Source organism: Mauremys reevesii, linkage group 8, assembly GCF_016161935.1.
Source record: "Mauremys reevesii isolate NIE-2019 linkage group 8, ASM1616193v1, whole genome shotgun sequence".
In the NCBI taxonomy this organism is placed as follows: domain Eukaryota; kingdom Metazoa; phylum Chordata; order Testudines; family Geoemydidae; genus Mauremys; species Mauremys reevesii.
In genome coordinates, this window is record NC_052630.1 from 51025171 (window position 1) to 51041624 (window position 16454).

The 16454-nt window shown below is 48.3% G+C and overlaps 1 protein-coding gene across 1 annotated transcript in view; it reads left to right on the forward strand.

Annotated features, from left to right (window-relative positions):
* The first annotated feature begins 601 nt into the window (after window positions 1-601).
* RASAL2 (RAS protein activator like 2) overlaps window positions 602-16454 on the forward strand; it is a 313872-nt gene continuing 298019 nt past the window's right edge. Inside the window, exons 1-2 of the mRNA XM_039484239.1 lie at window positions 602-617; window positions 1782-1979. Of these exons, the coding sequence (XP_039340173.1) occupies window position 617; window positions 1782-1979 (199 nt within the window). The 5' untranslated portion in view covers window positions 602-616. The remainder of the gene's footprint in view (window positions 618-1781; window positions 1980-16454) is intronic.

Sequence of the window (16454 nt, forward strand, 5' to 3'; positions counted from 1 at the left end):
TACTTTGCATTTATGCTAACCGAGCAGTGCTCACCTAGGAGTCCCAGGACCCCCGGGGGAACGCGAGCAGGTTTCTGGGGCTCCAGCAAAATAAACCAGAGGGCGGGGCTGGCGTCAGACTCGCTGGGGCATGGGGAAGAAAGCTGAAGCATGAGCAACTTAATTGCGGGACACCCCCCCCCCCCATGGTGTGGGACCCTGGGCAATTGCCCCGCTTGCCACCCTCTAGTGCCGTAGGGTTATGAGACATCCAGATTTTGACCAGAACACCCAGTTGAAAAGGGATCCTGGTGGCTGTGGTCAGCACCACTGACCAGGTGGCCATTAAAAGTCCAGTTGGTGGCACAGTGGGGCTAAGGCAGGCTCCCTGGCTCCACATCACCCAGAAGCAACTGTGATGTCCCTATGGCCCCTAAGCACAGGTGTGATCAGGGAAGCTCCATGTGCTGCCCCCTGCCCTGAGCACCGCCTCCGCAGCTCCCGTGGGCCAGAAACCGCGGCCAATGGGAATGCGGGGGCGGTGCCTCCACCTAGAAGCCAGACATGGCGGCCGCTTCCAGGAGCAGTGCAGAGCCAGGGCAAGCAGGGAGCTTGCTGCCGACCAGAAGCCACCTGAAGTAAGCGCTGCCCAGCCAGAACCCACACTGTGAACCCCCTCCCCCAGATCAGACCCCCTCCCACACCCTAACTTCCTCCCAGACCCCCACCCCAACCCGCTGCCCGAGGTCGGGACGCCCTCCTGCACCCAACCCCCCTGTCCCAGCCCGGAGCCCTCTTCCACACCCCGAATTCCTCATTTTTGGCTCTACTCCAGAGCCTGCACCCCAACCCCCTGAGCCAGCCTGGTGAAAGTGAGTGAGGGTGGGGGAGAGTGAGCAACCAGAGGGAAGGGGGCTGGAGTCAGTGGGAGCAGGGCCTCAGAGAAGGGGTGGGGCCTCAGGGAAGGGGGCGGGGAAAGGGTGTTCAGTTTTGTGCAGTTCATAAGTTGGCAACCCTATAATGCTGGCCTTGGCTTTTAATCTATTGGATATGCAGAAAAACAGTTGTTGTGGGCTGTGTAGTTTTATAGCATGTTGGCGGGGGCCTCAGAAAGTAAAAGGTTGAGAACCCCTGTTCTACCTCCCAGAAAGACCCTGGGGATGGGGTATATGTATTAGGCACCTGGGGACAGAGCCTCAAAGGTGTTTAGGCTCCAAACTTGCTCCCCATGCCCTACCCTGAGGTCAGAGCCAGCCACTGCACATGGTAAGTGTTGACTCAAGGGAAGGCCAGGGCAGGGAGAGGTGAAGACCGTAAACAGTGCAGCAGGTCTGCCTGTCCTTCTGAGACCTCTCCATCATAGACTCTTCCCAATAGCTGAAGCAGAAGACAGGGCGTAGCAGGGAAGAGCAGACCTCAGGTGGGGTGGCGTGGCGTGGCATGGCATGGCATGGCATGGTGGAGGGTTCTTAGTCCAAACATTGTAGTCACATGCAGGGGAAGTTCAGGTCAATGCTTCTTTATTCCAAACCACCTCTCCTGCCTCAAGAAAAGGTGTTTTCTCTCATTTTAAGACAACTTCCTCGTGGTCCCACTTTGCTTGCGCCTAGATTAAAGCACAGTTTAACTGTTTAACTACAGGAACTTTAGAACAGTATTTTTGCCACATGCTTCCATCCAGTTCTCAAAGGTCTTTGCAAAACTAATGAGGCAACACACACACCCCCACCCCACCCAAGCCCTGTGAGAGGTGGGAGTGTCACCATTCTACAACAGCTGTGATTTTCTCATTCTCTCACCAGTGGACTGGCACCAGTGCAGCTCAACAGTGGGAGCACTAGTGGAGACAGGCTGCCAACATTTTAACCACTGTGTCAACAGCATCCAGTGGGATCCGTGTCCAGAACTGGCGTATGTAGTGGCTGGAAGTTTCCTGATAACTGGCGGAGATGGGAAAGCTGTAATGTACCCAACCTGGACCATGGTATATCTTGATTTTAGTAAGGCTTTTGATACAGTTCCATATGACGTTCTCATAAGCAAACTGGGGAAATGTTGTCTTGATGTAGGTACTATAAGGTGGTTGCAACACTGGTTGAAAGACTGTACTCAAAGAGTAGTTATCAATGGCTTGCTGTCAAACTGGAGGAGATGTATCTAGTGGGGTCCATTACATGGTCCAGTACTAGTCCATATTTTTATTAATGACCTGGATAATTGAGTGGAGAGTATGCTTATAAAATTTGCAAATGACACCAAGTTGGGAGGGGTTTCAAGCACTTTGGAGGACAGGATTAGAATGCAAAATAACTTTGGTCAGAAATAAAAAAGATGAAATTCAATAAAGACAAGTGCAAAGCACTACACTTAGAAAGAAAAAGTCAAATGTACAACTACTAAATGGGTGGTAGTACTGCTGGACGGGATCTGGGAGTTATAGTGGATCACTATTTAAATATGAGTCAACAAGGTGATGCAGTTGCAAAAAAGGCTAAAGTAATTCTGGAGTATATTAACAGGAGTGTTGTATGTAAGGCATGGGAAGTAATTGTCCTGCTCTGCTTGACAGTGGTAAGGCCTCAGCTGGAGAACTGTGTCCGGTTCTGGGGACCATATTTTAAGAAAAATGAGGACAAATTGGAGAGAGTCCAGGGGAGAACAAAAGTGATAAAAGGCATAGAAAACCTGACTTTTGAGGAAAGGTTAAAAAAGCTGGGCAAGGTTAGTCTTGAAATAAGAAGACAGAGGAGAGACATGACAACAGTCTTCAGATGTTAAGGCCTGTTATAGAAAGGATGGTGATCAGTTGTTGTTCAAGTCCACAGAAAGTAAGACAAGTCATGGACTTAATCTTCAGCAAGGGAGATTTAGGTTAGATATTAGAAAAACATGCTAACAAGGATTATTAGATACTGCTATAGGCTTCCATGGGAGGTTGTGGAATTCACCAATGGAGGCTTTTAAGAACAGTTTGGACAAACACCTGTCAGGAATGATCTAGGTATACTTGGTCCTGCCTCAGCACATGGGACTGGACTAGATAACCTCTTGAGATCCCTTCCAGCCCTACAGCTATGTGGTTCTATACACTGATTCGCACTGTGCTCAATTTATCACCACCACAGAGCACTCATTCAGCACAAAGCAGCTCTTGTGCTCCTCACCCCTTGATACCAGAGCATAGGCAACGTACAGCACACCCTCATTCCAACCAGTCCCTGGTGAGGTCGGGCCACTTGGTGGCTATTGGTTTGGCATTGTGTGAACTTCCACTAGGTGGTGCTCTTCCTGCTGCCTTGAACTTAAGCAAGAGGGCCTTGTGGTTCTGGAAATGCCATCTCTCACGTGAGACATGAAGCCAGTGTCCTCCTCACCATTTGTGTTCATTGACGATCCCCTGGAGTTTTTCATCTGAGTAGGTCTTCTGCCTATCTACATTCCCCCTGCAGTCTCAGTTGGATACTGTTGTGTTATTATTATGATGTATTTGCAGCATGGTCAATGTGCCAGGGTTGTGTTAGGGGCTGTATGAACATGGAAAGATGTGGTCTCTGCCCCAAAGAGAGCCCAGTCTGTTTTAAGACAAGACACTACAAGTGAATATAACCAACAAAAGGAGGGGATGGGAGAAGGTGACAAAGGTAACAATGGTTATGTAGATAAGCTTTGAGCACAGTTTGGCAACTTTAAGGCACTTAGAGATATTTTTAATTACTGTAAAATACCTGTTTTATTTAGATTAGCAATCCGGCAATCCCCATTGTATTATCAGCTGGCAATTCCCTACAGGCATCTCAATTGTAATGGCCCTTGAGAAAGGATTTGAAGGTGGAGAAGGTATTGGCTTGAAGTGAGTGGTCCATCCATAAAGAGCAGTGGGGAAGACAGCTCAGAGATATTTGTAGGGAAAGTAGACAGATGGGTGGCTGAGGCAATGCAATCCTATTTAAAAGCAATAATTCATTTTGAGCAGAGGGCTGATGCTGGATGCCTGTTTCTTCTAGTATTGCATATTCAAGGCTGGTAGCAGGTGGACAGCGATTAGGGTGGCCAGATGTCCCGATTTTATAGGGACAGTCCCAATTTTAGGTTTCAGAGTAGCAGCTGTGTTAGTCTGTATCCACAAAAAGAATAGGAGTACTTGTGGCACCTTATCCGACGAAGTGAGTATTCACCCACGAAAGCTCATGCTCCAATATGTCTGTTAGTCTATAAGGTGCCACAGGACACTCTACTGCTTTTACAGATCCAGACTAACATGACTACCCCTCTGATATGTGGCACCTTAGAGACTAACAAATTTATAGCTTGTGCTCAGATAAATGTGTCTCTAAGATGCCACAAGTACTCCTGTTCCTTTTCCCAATTTTAGGATATTTTTCTTATATAGGCTCCTATTATCCCCCACCCCATGTCCTGATTTTTCACATTTGCTGTCTGGTCACCCTAACAGCGATGCACTTCTGAACGGGAGCACAGAGGGATTTTAGGCTCTTTGTGTACTGCAGCAACTGAGAGATTCACAGGAGCCAGCCACTGAATCTGATGTGCCCTTTTCAGTCACTAGAGGGTGATACAGAACAAGTTTTAAATGCATATATCAGCACATTAAGGACAAGTGTGGACAAGGCCTATGTTTGTAGTGAGATACTGTGCTTCCACCAGTCTCTTTGCAGGAATATGTGACAGTGTCATCAGGGCCGCTCAGAGGATTCGGGGGGCCTGGGGCAAAGCAATTTTGGGGGCCCCTTTCATTAAAAAAAAGCTGCAATACTATAGAATACTGTATTCTCATGGGGGCCCCTGTGGGGCCTGGGGCAAATTGCCCCACTTGCGCCCCTTCCCCCCGCCCGCCCCTGAGCAGCCCTGAGTGTCATTAGCTATAACTGATACGATTAGTGTGCACCATCATTTATAGCAGAGAAGTGCCAGTTTTACAGATGGGAAAACTGAGACACAGAATGTCACGGCTAACCTGGTGGCTGAACTTTGTGACTTTGTCCTCACCCACAACTATTTCACATTTGGGGACAATATATACCTTCAAGTCAGTGGCACTGCTATGGGTACCCGCATGGCCCCACAGTATGCCAATTTTTTATGGCTGACTTAGAACAACGCTTCCTTAGCTCTCGTCCCCTAACGCCCCTACTCTACTTGTGCTACATTGATGATATTTTCATCATCTGGACCCATGGAAAAGAAGCCCTTGAGGAATTCCACCATGATTTCAATAATTTCCATCCCTCCATCAACCTCAGCCTAGATCAATCCACACAAGCAGTCCATTTCCTGGACACCACTGTGCTAATAAGTGATGGTCACATAAATACCACCCTATACCGGAAACCTACTGACCGCTATACTTACCTACATGCCTCTGTTAGGTAAAAAGCAAGTCCTTACTCACCTCTCCAGCACCCGAGTTTGTGCGGAGTTGGTATGGGGCTCACAAATCTGTCAGAGACCAGACAATTCGTTGATCAACGGGCTCACACCATCCTTAGCTTAAAAGCTTCGGAGTAAGTGTGGCAAGTTTATTAGGGGTGAGCATCAATGTTTATACACAGAAGTAAACAAAGTGATTAACAGATCATAATGGTCATGCATAATCAATCAAGATTCTACAGGATAAAACAGGTTAAAATGTAAATTAGAAAAGACAAAGGAGGAGATGGCTGCTTATTGGGAGGGGGAGGTGTCATGAGTAGTTCACAGGTCAGAGCTTTGATTAAAAGTTTCAGATAGAGACATCAAGTCTGGGTTAAGTTTAAACTCATGAAAAGTTCAGACTCAACATTCCTCCATTTGTAGCTTTGGGATAACTATTTACCAAAAGCTACACCCCATTTTAAGGAGCCAAGGGCCGCTTGGCAATTTCAGCCTGGGCCAACTCTAAGAGAGTAAGGCCTTTGGCTGAAGTAGGAAAAGAATAAACTGACCCACATGAGTTTATGAGGGAGGGGACTCACTGAATACAGCAACACAGTATTATAAGGATTACTATGGCCCCAACAATACCCACCAAGAGTTTTTTAACCCACCCAAATCCAGGCAGCCAATTCCATAAGGCTCCCCACCAATCATAAGGTGGCTGGCCAGAGGAGTAGTTCTTAGCCATTTCCCTTAGATGTTTGGTACGTTGAAAAGTGTCAGGGTAGGTGTCGTTTACAAAAACACAGCATTCTTCATTTATGAGGGCGCAAGTTCCTCCTTGGGCTGCTAACATTATGTCTAAAGCCATTCGGTTTTGCAAAGCTAACTGGCGCAGCTGGGACATTTCCCCGGCCTGATTCTCAAATAGGGTTGCAGTTTCATTGGTTACCCTGAGATATCTGTTAATTGGCACTCCTGTTTTGTCCCATGTAAGATTGTGTTGGACTGGATCTTTTACTCTAGCTGGTGGCATCCAAGTCATATTAGCAGTGGTCAGGGGAATGGGTGTGAAGGGGAGTCCCTGTTCTGCATTTACTGGAAATTGAGTACATACCCAGCAATTACTTCTATTTCCTAAAATACGAGTTTTAACCTCGTGGGAATATCTAATAAAAGCATTATCTTCATAAGCAGAAAATAAACTAAAAAGGCATAATAAAAAACATACAGTTGTCAGAATAAAAGGTCCTCTCATTTTTTCCGAGTCAATTTAAGTCTGATGTCTGAAAGAGGTAAGCTGGTCCACTGGTCAGAGGCAGTGTCCTCAGTGGTGGCAAGAGCTGCTGGTCCGTCACTGTGGTCCACTACGGCTGGCTTGACGTGGGAGTGGTGGATCCAGGATTTGCGTCCTTCCAGGAACACTGCAGTCTGGGTTGTTAAAAGAACCTGGTGGGGTCCAGTAAACCTCGGCTGGAGGGCGTCGCCACGAACGAACTTTTTGGCCCAGACGAAGTCCCCTGGTTGGAACGGGTGGATCTGTTCTTCCAGCGGCACGGTCTGGGAAAACTGTGAGGCTTTCCAAAGGGTACGGAGGCGAGCCTGTAGGGAGAGAAACTGGCACGCGGTCATATGATCCCCTCCCAATAGTGAAACATCAGCACGTGGTAGCGCCCGCCTTTGAAAGGGGGTGTCCATAGAGCAGTTCAAAGGGGGATAATCCCAATACACGGGTTGGGCGAGTACGAAGGTGAAACAGGACCAAGGGAAGTACCTGAGGCCACTTTAACCCTGTTTCCTGACAGTATTTAGCCAATGTAAGCTTAAGCTCCCTATTCATACGCTCAACTTTCCCGCTAGACTGGGGGTGGTAGGGTGTATGAAAGGAGTGTGAAATGCCCAGTCCTTCTTCTAAACGGCCAAGGACATTACCAGTAAAGTGGGGTCTGCGATCTGAATCAAGTATGAGAGGGATGCCAAAACGGGGTACAATGTCTCTAAGGAGGATCTTCGCCACTGTGGCAGCAGTACAATTAGCAGTAGGAAAAGCTTCGACCCATGAAGTCAGAGGGCAAACCAAAACAAGGAGGTGCTTTTTCCCAAAAGCCTTTGGCATATCTGCAAAGTCAATTTGAAGATGTTGAAATGGGGCAGCAGGCGGAGGTCTTCCACCCTTAATTTTGTTAAGAGGCGGAGCAGGTCCATTTCGCTGACATGTGCTACATGCTTTCACTATTGACAGGCAGTAGGGTTGAATGCCTGGAGCATACCAAAAGCGAGCGATGGTGTCCACAAGGGCGTGCGTGCCATAGTGACCCCCCTTATCATGGTGCCAGCGAACTGCCACGGGGTATGTGGAGCAAGGGAGGCAGGCTCGGCCATCCGGCATAAGCCAGGTCCCTTTGACCAGAGTGGCTCCGAGGCTCTCCCACGACTGTAGTTCAGCAGCGGGTACCGGTGCGGTGGAGTAAAGGAGGAGGTCACAATAGCCAACGTGGGCATGGCTAAGGGTAAGACGGCAGCCGCCTTGGCGGAGGCGTCAGCCAGGGCATTCCCACGGGTGACGGGGCTATCATCTTTAGTATGGGCCCGGCAGTGAACTACAGCCAGGACCGAGGGTTCTTGGAGGGCATCCAAAAGCTTGTGGATGAGGGGGAGGTGCTGAATGGGTTTACCGGCAGCTGTCTGGAAACCTCGAAACTTCCAGAGGTGGATGTGACAATGCACAACTCCAAAAGCATACTTGCTATCAGTAAAAATGGTAACAGTCTTACCAGCGGCCAACTGGCAAGCTCGGGCCAGGGCATAGAGTTTGGCGGCTTGGGCTCCCCAGTTGCCTGGCAGTGAGGCGGCCTCTTGAATGTCCCATTCAGAGGTGACTGCATAACCGGTGAAACGCTTGCCATCAACATAGAAGGAGCTTCCGTCCGAGAAGAGGATGCAATCAGGGTTGTCCAGTGGCACGTCAAACAGGTTGTTCCTTATCTGTAAGATGCTATGAACTACTTCCACACAGTCGTGCTGATCCTGGAGGACTGGCAGATCAGGAAGCAAGGTAGCTGGATTAAGGGGCCCACACCTTTCAAAAATTAGGTTAGTGTCTTCTAGGAGTTCGGCCTCTAGCTGCTGCTGACGATGGGCCGAAAAGACTTGGGTCGTGCCCCTACGCAGAAGGGCTGACAAAGCATGAGAGGTCCAGACCGTGGTAAAATGACCCAGGGTCAGGCTCTTTGCCTTTGTGATCAGCAGGGCAGCTGCTGCCAGAGTCCGGGTGCAGGATGGGGTTCCCTGAGCGACAGGGTCGATCTGCTGGGAGTAAAAAGCAAGCGGGAAATGGTGGGGCCCACTCAGCTGGGTAAGGACGCCACTAGCAATTCTGCCCCTCTCGTGAACAAAAAGGTGAAAGGGTTTGCTGTAATTGGGGGGGGGCGGAGAGACATGGAGGAGGCCACACTGTCCTTGAGTAACTGAAAGGCTTGGATCGTGTCTGGGGACCACTGCAAAGGGTCAGGAGCAAGGTTAGCAGTGAGTCGGTGGAGCGGTTTGCTCAACTCCCCGCAGGACGGCAACCAAGGGCGACAGAAGCCAATTAATCCTAAGAAACCTCGAAGTTGTTTCTTGGTGTTTGGCAGAGGGCAGTTTTGGATAGTCTTTATGCGGACTGGGTCCATTTGTCTCCCCTCTGGGGTTAACAGGAAGCCCAGATATCGGACCTTCTGTGAGACCCACTGAATCTTGTTAGGGTCTACCTTGTGGCCTCTGGTGTGTAGGTATAATAAAAGTGCCTTACCATCGATGCGGAGGGCGGCTTCTTCGCGGTTACCTAGTAGGATGTCATCTACGTATAGGACTAACGTGGATCCCTGCGGACTGGTGAAGCCTTCCAAGTCGTGGCGGAGGCATTGGCTGAAAATCGTGGGGCTGTCTCTGTAGCCTTGAGGAAGTCGTTGCCAGACATAACTTTGTCCCTCCCAGGTGAAACCAAAGAGATATTGAGAGTCTGGGTGCACAGGAATGCTGAAAAAGGCTGATTTTAAGTCAATAACAGTGAACCACTCAGCATTCCAGGGGATTTGGCTGATGATAGTAGCTGGATCAGGAACTACTGCATGAAGAGGGACCACATACTGATTAATAACCCGTAGATCCTGTACAAAGCACCAACGAATAGGGTCTCCGTCCTTTTTAGGAGGCTTTTTGACACGCAGTATAGGGGTATTACAGGGAGTGCGCTGAGGGCGGACTAGCTTTTGTGCAATGAATCCCTCGACAATGGGGGATGCCTCCCGGGCTTCCAGCGACAGGGGTATTGGGGACTGACGGGGGGGCTAAGGAGGGCTTCACTTGAATCCTTACTGGCTCTGCCGAAAGGAGCAGGCCAACATCAGTGTCAGAAATTCCCCAGAGGGTTGAAGGCAAGTCAGTGAGGTCAGGGGACAGAGGGGGGGGGGGGTTCCCAATTATCCTGAGCTGGGGCCGAATCTCCTAACACTGTCATCAATAATCCTACCCCTTCAGGAGTGCAGGTTAAAGTAGCCTCAAGCTTACAGAGTAAATCCCGGCCCATCAAAGGGATCGGACAAGCTGGGGAAAAAAAGAAAACGGTGAGAAAAACATTTATCAGCATAAATAACATTTAGAGGCAAAGTGAGTCCCAGAGACTGTGGGTTGCCTTCCACCCCAGTTGCAGTTTTAACCTCAAAGGATAGCCAGGGAGAGGGGGCATGATTTAAAAGAGAGAAAGTAGCTCCAGTATCAATGAGGAAACAGACAGGCAGTCCCTGGACTGAAAGGGTTAGATGAGGCTCTTTGCTGGGAGGGGAGAAAGTGAGGAAAGAGCCGGCTAAAGACATTAAGGAAATAAGACCATCACATTGTTTGCCTTCGCCCCCGGGGTACCGTCATTGAGAAGGCTGAGTTTGCTGCAGCTGCTGCTGTTGCCCGTAGTTGATCCAGGCCTGAGGAACGGGCTGGGCTGGTGGTGCAGGGGTGTATTCGTCCCTGGTGTAAGTATCTGTGGATGCGACCGGACCCTCTGGGCGTCCCCAGGGGCATTCACGTTTAAAGTGACCGGGCTGTCCGCACTGAAAACAATTTCCTGGTGGCTGGGGTTGCCAGGACCCTCTTCCCCGAGCACCCTGAAATCCCCTGCCACGGCCACGGCTTCTGCCTCGAATACCACCGCGAAAAGCTAAAGCCATCAACTTATATTCTTTCTTTTTACTACTTTCCCTTTCTTTCTCCCATGCAAAATCAGCTACGTCCAACACTGAAGTGACTGACTCACCTCCCCAACCAGGGCGAAACTTTAAGAAATAATCCCTTACAGGGGGTACTGACTGATTCACAAAAAATGAAATAAGAGTAGTATGCATCCTGCTGCATCTGCTTGATCTTTTGCCTAGTAATTACTCCTCCCGAGGTGTGCCCTTCCATTTCCTCCTTATCCCTCTGCAGAGATTCCGATCTGGAGTCCTGCAGATTCCCCTCTGCACTCTGGAGAGAGTCCCCTTGCGGAGGAATAGGGGCAGGTGCAGTGGGGACCAACTGACGAGTTAAAACACGCCGTGGTTTACACCCTTCATCGAAATAACATGGAGGGGGTTCACTCTCGGAAGAATACCTGACTGCCATAATTTTTAAAGATTTCCACAGCTCTGCTGCTGTGTCCCAACAAAACCAGTAACATAACTGTCCCGGATGGTCTTTTTCGATCTGGCTCCTTACTCCTCTTAAGGCAGCCTGTTTGAAAGAGCCATACGAAGGCCACCTCATCTCCGGGTCGGCCAATACCGCGGTATACCCAGTCCAATTTCTTACACATAGTGTGTACAACTTCCTCCTAGACATTCCTGTCTGTACTGGGAGTTTCCCTTCATTCCATAACTTATTTACAATCCCCAGCGGACTCTGAAGAGGCACGCTAGTCCCTTGACCCATGGTGTCTGACAGGAGCCCTCCAACTGGCGTTTATCCTGCTGTCCAGTACACGACCCCTCAATATTGAATTGGCTGGGAAAAATCTCCCGTGGCGCCTGCCAATTCGTATATGAGTGGTCTGGCCACTGGACAGAGGCACCGCACCAGAAGGAATCCCGGACGAGCCCCCAAATTGTTAGGTAAAAAGCAAGTCCTTACTCACCTCTCCAGCACCCGAGTTTGTGCGGAGTTGGTATGGGACTCAGAAATCTGTCAGAGACCAGACAATTCGTTGATCAACGGGCTCACACCATCCTTAGCTTAAAAGCTTCGGAGTAAGTGTGGCAAGTTTATTAGGGGTGAGCATCAATGTTTATACACAGAAGTAAACAAAGTGATTAACAGATCATAATGGTCATGCATAATCAATCAAGATTCTACAGGATAAAACAGGTTAAAATGTAAATTAGAAAAGACAAAGGAGGAGATGGCTGCTTATTGGGAGGGGGAGGTGTCATGAGTAGTTCACAGGTCAGAGCTTTGATTAAAAGTTTCAGATAGAGACATCAAGTCTGGGTTAAGTTTAAACTCATGAAAAGTTCAGACTCAACACCTCCAGCTTCCATGTAGGACACACCACACGATCCATTGTCTACAGCCAAGCTCTAAGATATAACCACATTTGCTCCAATCCCTCAGACAGAGACAAGCACCTACAAGATCTCTATCAAGCATTCTTAAAACTACAATACCCACCTGCTGAAGTGAAAAAACAGATTGACAGAGCCAGACGAGTACCCAGAAGTCACCTCCTACAAGACAGGCCCAACAAACAAAATAACAGAACACCACTAGCTGTCACCTTCAGCCCCCAACTAAAACCTCTCCAGCGCATCATCAAAGATCTACAACCTATTCTGAAAGATGATCCCTCACTCTCACAGGTCTTGGGGGACAGACCTGTCCTCGCTTACAGACAACCCCCCAACCTGAAGCAAACACCAGCAACCACACATCACTGAACAAAAACACTAACCCAGGAACCCACCCTTGCTACAAAGCCCGATGCCAACTCTGTCCACATATCTATTCAAGTGACATCATCATAGGACCTAATCACATCAGCCATACCATCAGGGGCTCATTCACCTGCACATCTACCAACATGATATATGCCATCATGTGCCAGCAATGCCCCTCTGCCATGTACATTGGCCAAACCGGACAATCTCTACGCAAAAGAATTAATAGACACAAGTCTGACATCAGGAATAAACCAGTAGGAGAACACTTTAATCTGTCTGGTCATTCAATGACAGACCTGCGAGTGGCAATTTTGCAACAGAAAAGCTTCAGAAACAGACTCCAAGGAGAAACTGCTGAGCAGGAATTGATATGCAAACTAGATACAATTAACTTAGGTTTGAATAGGGACTGGGAATGGCTGAGCCATTACAAACATTAAATCTATCTCCCCTTGTAAGTATTCTCACACTTCTTATCAAACTGTCTGTACTGGGCTATCTTGATTATCACTTCAAAAGGTTTTTTTCCTTACTTAATTGACCTCTCAGAGTTGGTAAGGCAACTCTCACCTTTTCATGCTCTCTGTATGTGTATATATATCTCCTCAATATATGTTCCATTCCATGCATCCGAAGAAGTGGGCTGTAGCCCACGAAAGCTTATGCTCAAATATGTTAGTCTCTAAGGTGCAACAGGTACTCCTGTTCTTTTTGAGACACAGAAGTTAATCAATTTACCAGAGGTCACAGAGTGAGTCTGTACAGAGCCAGGAATGAAATCCAAGTCTGACTCTCAATCCTCTGATTCAGCCACGAGACCATCTTTTTCCTCGGGGGAGCTTTTATTCTAAAATCTAACTTTCACTTGCTTACAACTCTATAAGGAAAATCTTCCTTTTGGTCTGAAACATCTTGTGCTTGATCTCATCCCCGAAAGCAAGAGAGAATGTGCATGAAAATCTGTTCAGCCATTTACTTGTTATATTAATGGGGTGAGGAGGAGAGGTTTTCAACTGATTATTTTCAGATCCTCTTCCAATTTTTCGCTATCCCAGGATGTATGGTTTTAAAACATCATATGTGGCCTGGAGGGAGTCCTCTCTGAGGAACATATGCTATCTCTAATCTGAAGCAATTGGGTTTTAAAATATCAGTTATGGCCATGTGAGAAGTATTGTTCCAAGCATATGACTCAGATCATGCCCTTTCCTGGAAAATGCTGTGCAATGAGGAAGACATCCTATGGGGTTCCCAGGGCCTCATCTCTGCAGCTTTGTCCCCTAAGTGGGACAGGCCTGCACAACTGATATAGGCTGGTGGATTAGCAGGAGACTCAGGCCCAAATTTCACAGAACCTTGATCAGACCCTCTGATTTCATCCCAAGGACCTCTTCTCTGCACACTGGCTTATTCTTGTGCCAGGCTGCCTATCCCTCCGCAGCTCCCCTCTCTTATCTCCTCAGAGGGTAAGAGAGTTGATTCTGGTTTCTGAATGTAAAGCCCTATATCTATCCACAGAACAGATACTGGCGTGGGCAGCATCTGTCTAATCATCCCCCATGCTGTCCCACCAACATGCATTATCCTCTACCTAGACAGGGTCACTTCAAGGGCTGGGAGAAGCGTTCAGTCTCCGTGGCCCATTCTTTGCTGCAATTTTCCATTAGGAGGCCACCCGCTCATTTCATACAGGCAATAAGCAGCCATCCAGTAATAATGGATTTCTGTCTCTGCCGCTGTGGACTGCATATAAACCAGGGACATAGATATGAAAGGCTCTGTATTGTTACCTGGCCAGTGAGTACTCGGACGTTTTCACTGTAGCTTTTATGCTTCCCTTCTCTAACCAGTGGAGGGCCTTACTGCTATTTTACCTGGAATAAAAGCAGGGACTGTCCAATAAAGTTTTCCAGGGGCAACTGTGAATCAGCTTATGAGGACTATCTGGGGACAGGGCCAGCATTTCTTGGCTAGCGTACTAGGAAACAAGGTTGTCAGTACTGCATGTTAGCACTTGAAACAACTTAAAAGGAATATAATACAGGATCAACTTCATCCCCAGTGCAACGCTACTGACTGCAGTAGAATTACAGCAAGGATAAATTTGACCTATTGTATTCAGTAAAGTGGCTTAATTAGGCAAAGGTTCAGTTTATTTATTTTGTATCATTTTTATTAACCACCACTTAAAATTGCAATGAAGGTCAGAAAAGTGGCTATAAAAATGGCAGCCTCTAATCGTCTGCTGCCTGCGTCTTTGAGTTATAGCCGCTGCCCTTATGAACAAACTCCTTTACTCCTCCCTGCCATGTCGAGCCCATATAGCTACAGGCAGAGTGAACTGGATTCTCTCCTGCCTCTCATATTAACAACATTGGCAGCTGCATTCAAAGTGCAGAATCTTTATTACTGGGGAGGCAAAAAGAACATGGCTGGATTTTCAGATGCTGGGGTACTGGGAGTTAGAAAAATTCTTCTTTTGATAGGTCAGCTGAGCAAATTTGATCCCTAAAAATGTCACTTCTTTGGCTAGAACAGTACTCCATTTTTTCCTAAGTCACATTAGGCACTTCCCTCTCTTTTCAGAGAGTATTGGTAAGACTTGGTTATCTACTATTCTTACATTAACAGTATCTGGGAAACCAATACAGTCCCTTTTGGAAATATTATATACGCAGTAGAACCTCAGAGTTATGAACACCAGAGTTACGAACTGACCAGTCACCCACACACATTTGGAACTGGAAGTATGCTATCAGGCAGCAACAGAGAGAGAGGGGGGGGAAAAAAAGCAAATACAGTACTGCGTTAAACGTAAACTACTAAAAAAAGAGAAAGTTAAAAATAAAGGATTTGACAGTAAGAAAACTGTTTCTGTGTATGTTTCATTTAAATTAAGATGGTTAAAAGCAGCATTTTTCTTCTGCATAGCAAAGTTTCAAAGCTGTTGTAAACTTTTGTTCAGAGTTACGAACATTTAAGAGTTACGAACAACCTCCATTCCTGTTCATATCTCTGAGGTTCTACTGTATTGGACTAGCACAATGGTATTTGGTACACAGCTCTCTACCTCACAGGGGTATTGTGAGGATAAATATATTAAAGACTATGAAGTGTTCAGATACTACAGTAATGAGGGCCATATAACACCATAGACAGATATCAGAATCATAGGTAAGGCTGCGAGTTTGTCACAGATTCTGTGACTTTCGGAGACCTCCGTGATTTCTGCAGTAGCTGGTGTGGCTGGCCCAGGGACCACCTGAGCAGCTCGGGCAGCCCCTGGGCCAGCTTCACTGGCCACTGCTGGGGCAGTCTTGGGCCACCACCACCCCCGCTCCGCCCCCAGCAGCAGCAGGAGTTTGGGTGTGGGAGCGGGCAGGGGGTTGGGGCATGAGAGGTGGTGAGGGCTCTGGGTGGTGCTTACTTGGGGGAGCTCCCTGGAAGCAGCACCGTGTCCCTCCCTCCTTCAGCTCCTAGCTCCGTGTGCTGCTTCCGCCCCCGCAGCTCCCATTGGCTCCGGTTCCCGGCCAATGGGAGCTGCAGAGCCAGCACTTGTGGGACAAGTGTGCAGAGCTAGGAGCTGAGGTTGGGAGTAGGGACATGTCATCACTTCTGGGGAGCCTCAAGGAGCCAGGTAGGGAGCCTGCCAGCCCCGCCATCTCCCTGTGCCCTCCAGACTGTACCCCCCCAAGCACCTGCAGCACCCCCCAGGCTGCCCTTTCCCGAGCACCCACAGTGCCCCCTCCCTGAATACCCGTGGCACCCCCGGGCCGCCCCCCATGAGCACCCACAGCACCCCTGCCCCCTCTCCCTCCAAGATTTAGTCAGGGGTATATAGTACAAGTCATGGACAGGGTTACGGGCCGTGAATTTTTGTTTACTGCCGTGACCTGTTCATGACTTTTACTAAAAATACCCGTGACTAAATGTAGCCTTAATCATAGGCCCTCTGGCTCCTGGTCTGCCATGTCTGGGAATGACCTGAGTTATCATCACAGTGCTGGCAGATCCCTAAAGATAAATCACTGTGAAGTGTAAGAAGGCGAGCATGTTTATGTGGCGCATCAAGGGAGGGGCCTGGAGTCCAAACTGCTGAGTCCTTCCTCTGCCACTGTATTGCCACGTGACCACGGGTAAGTCACAGCTTCCTCATTT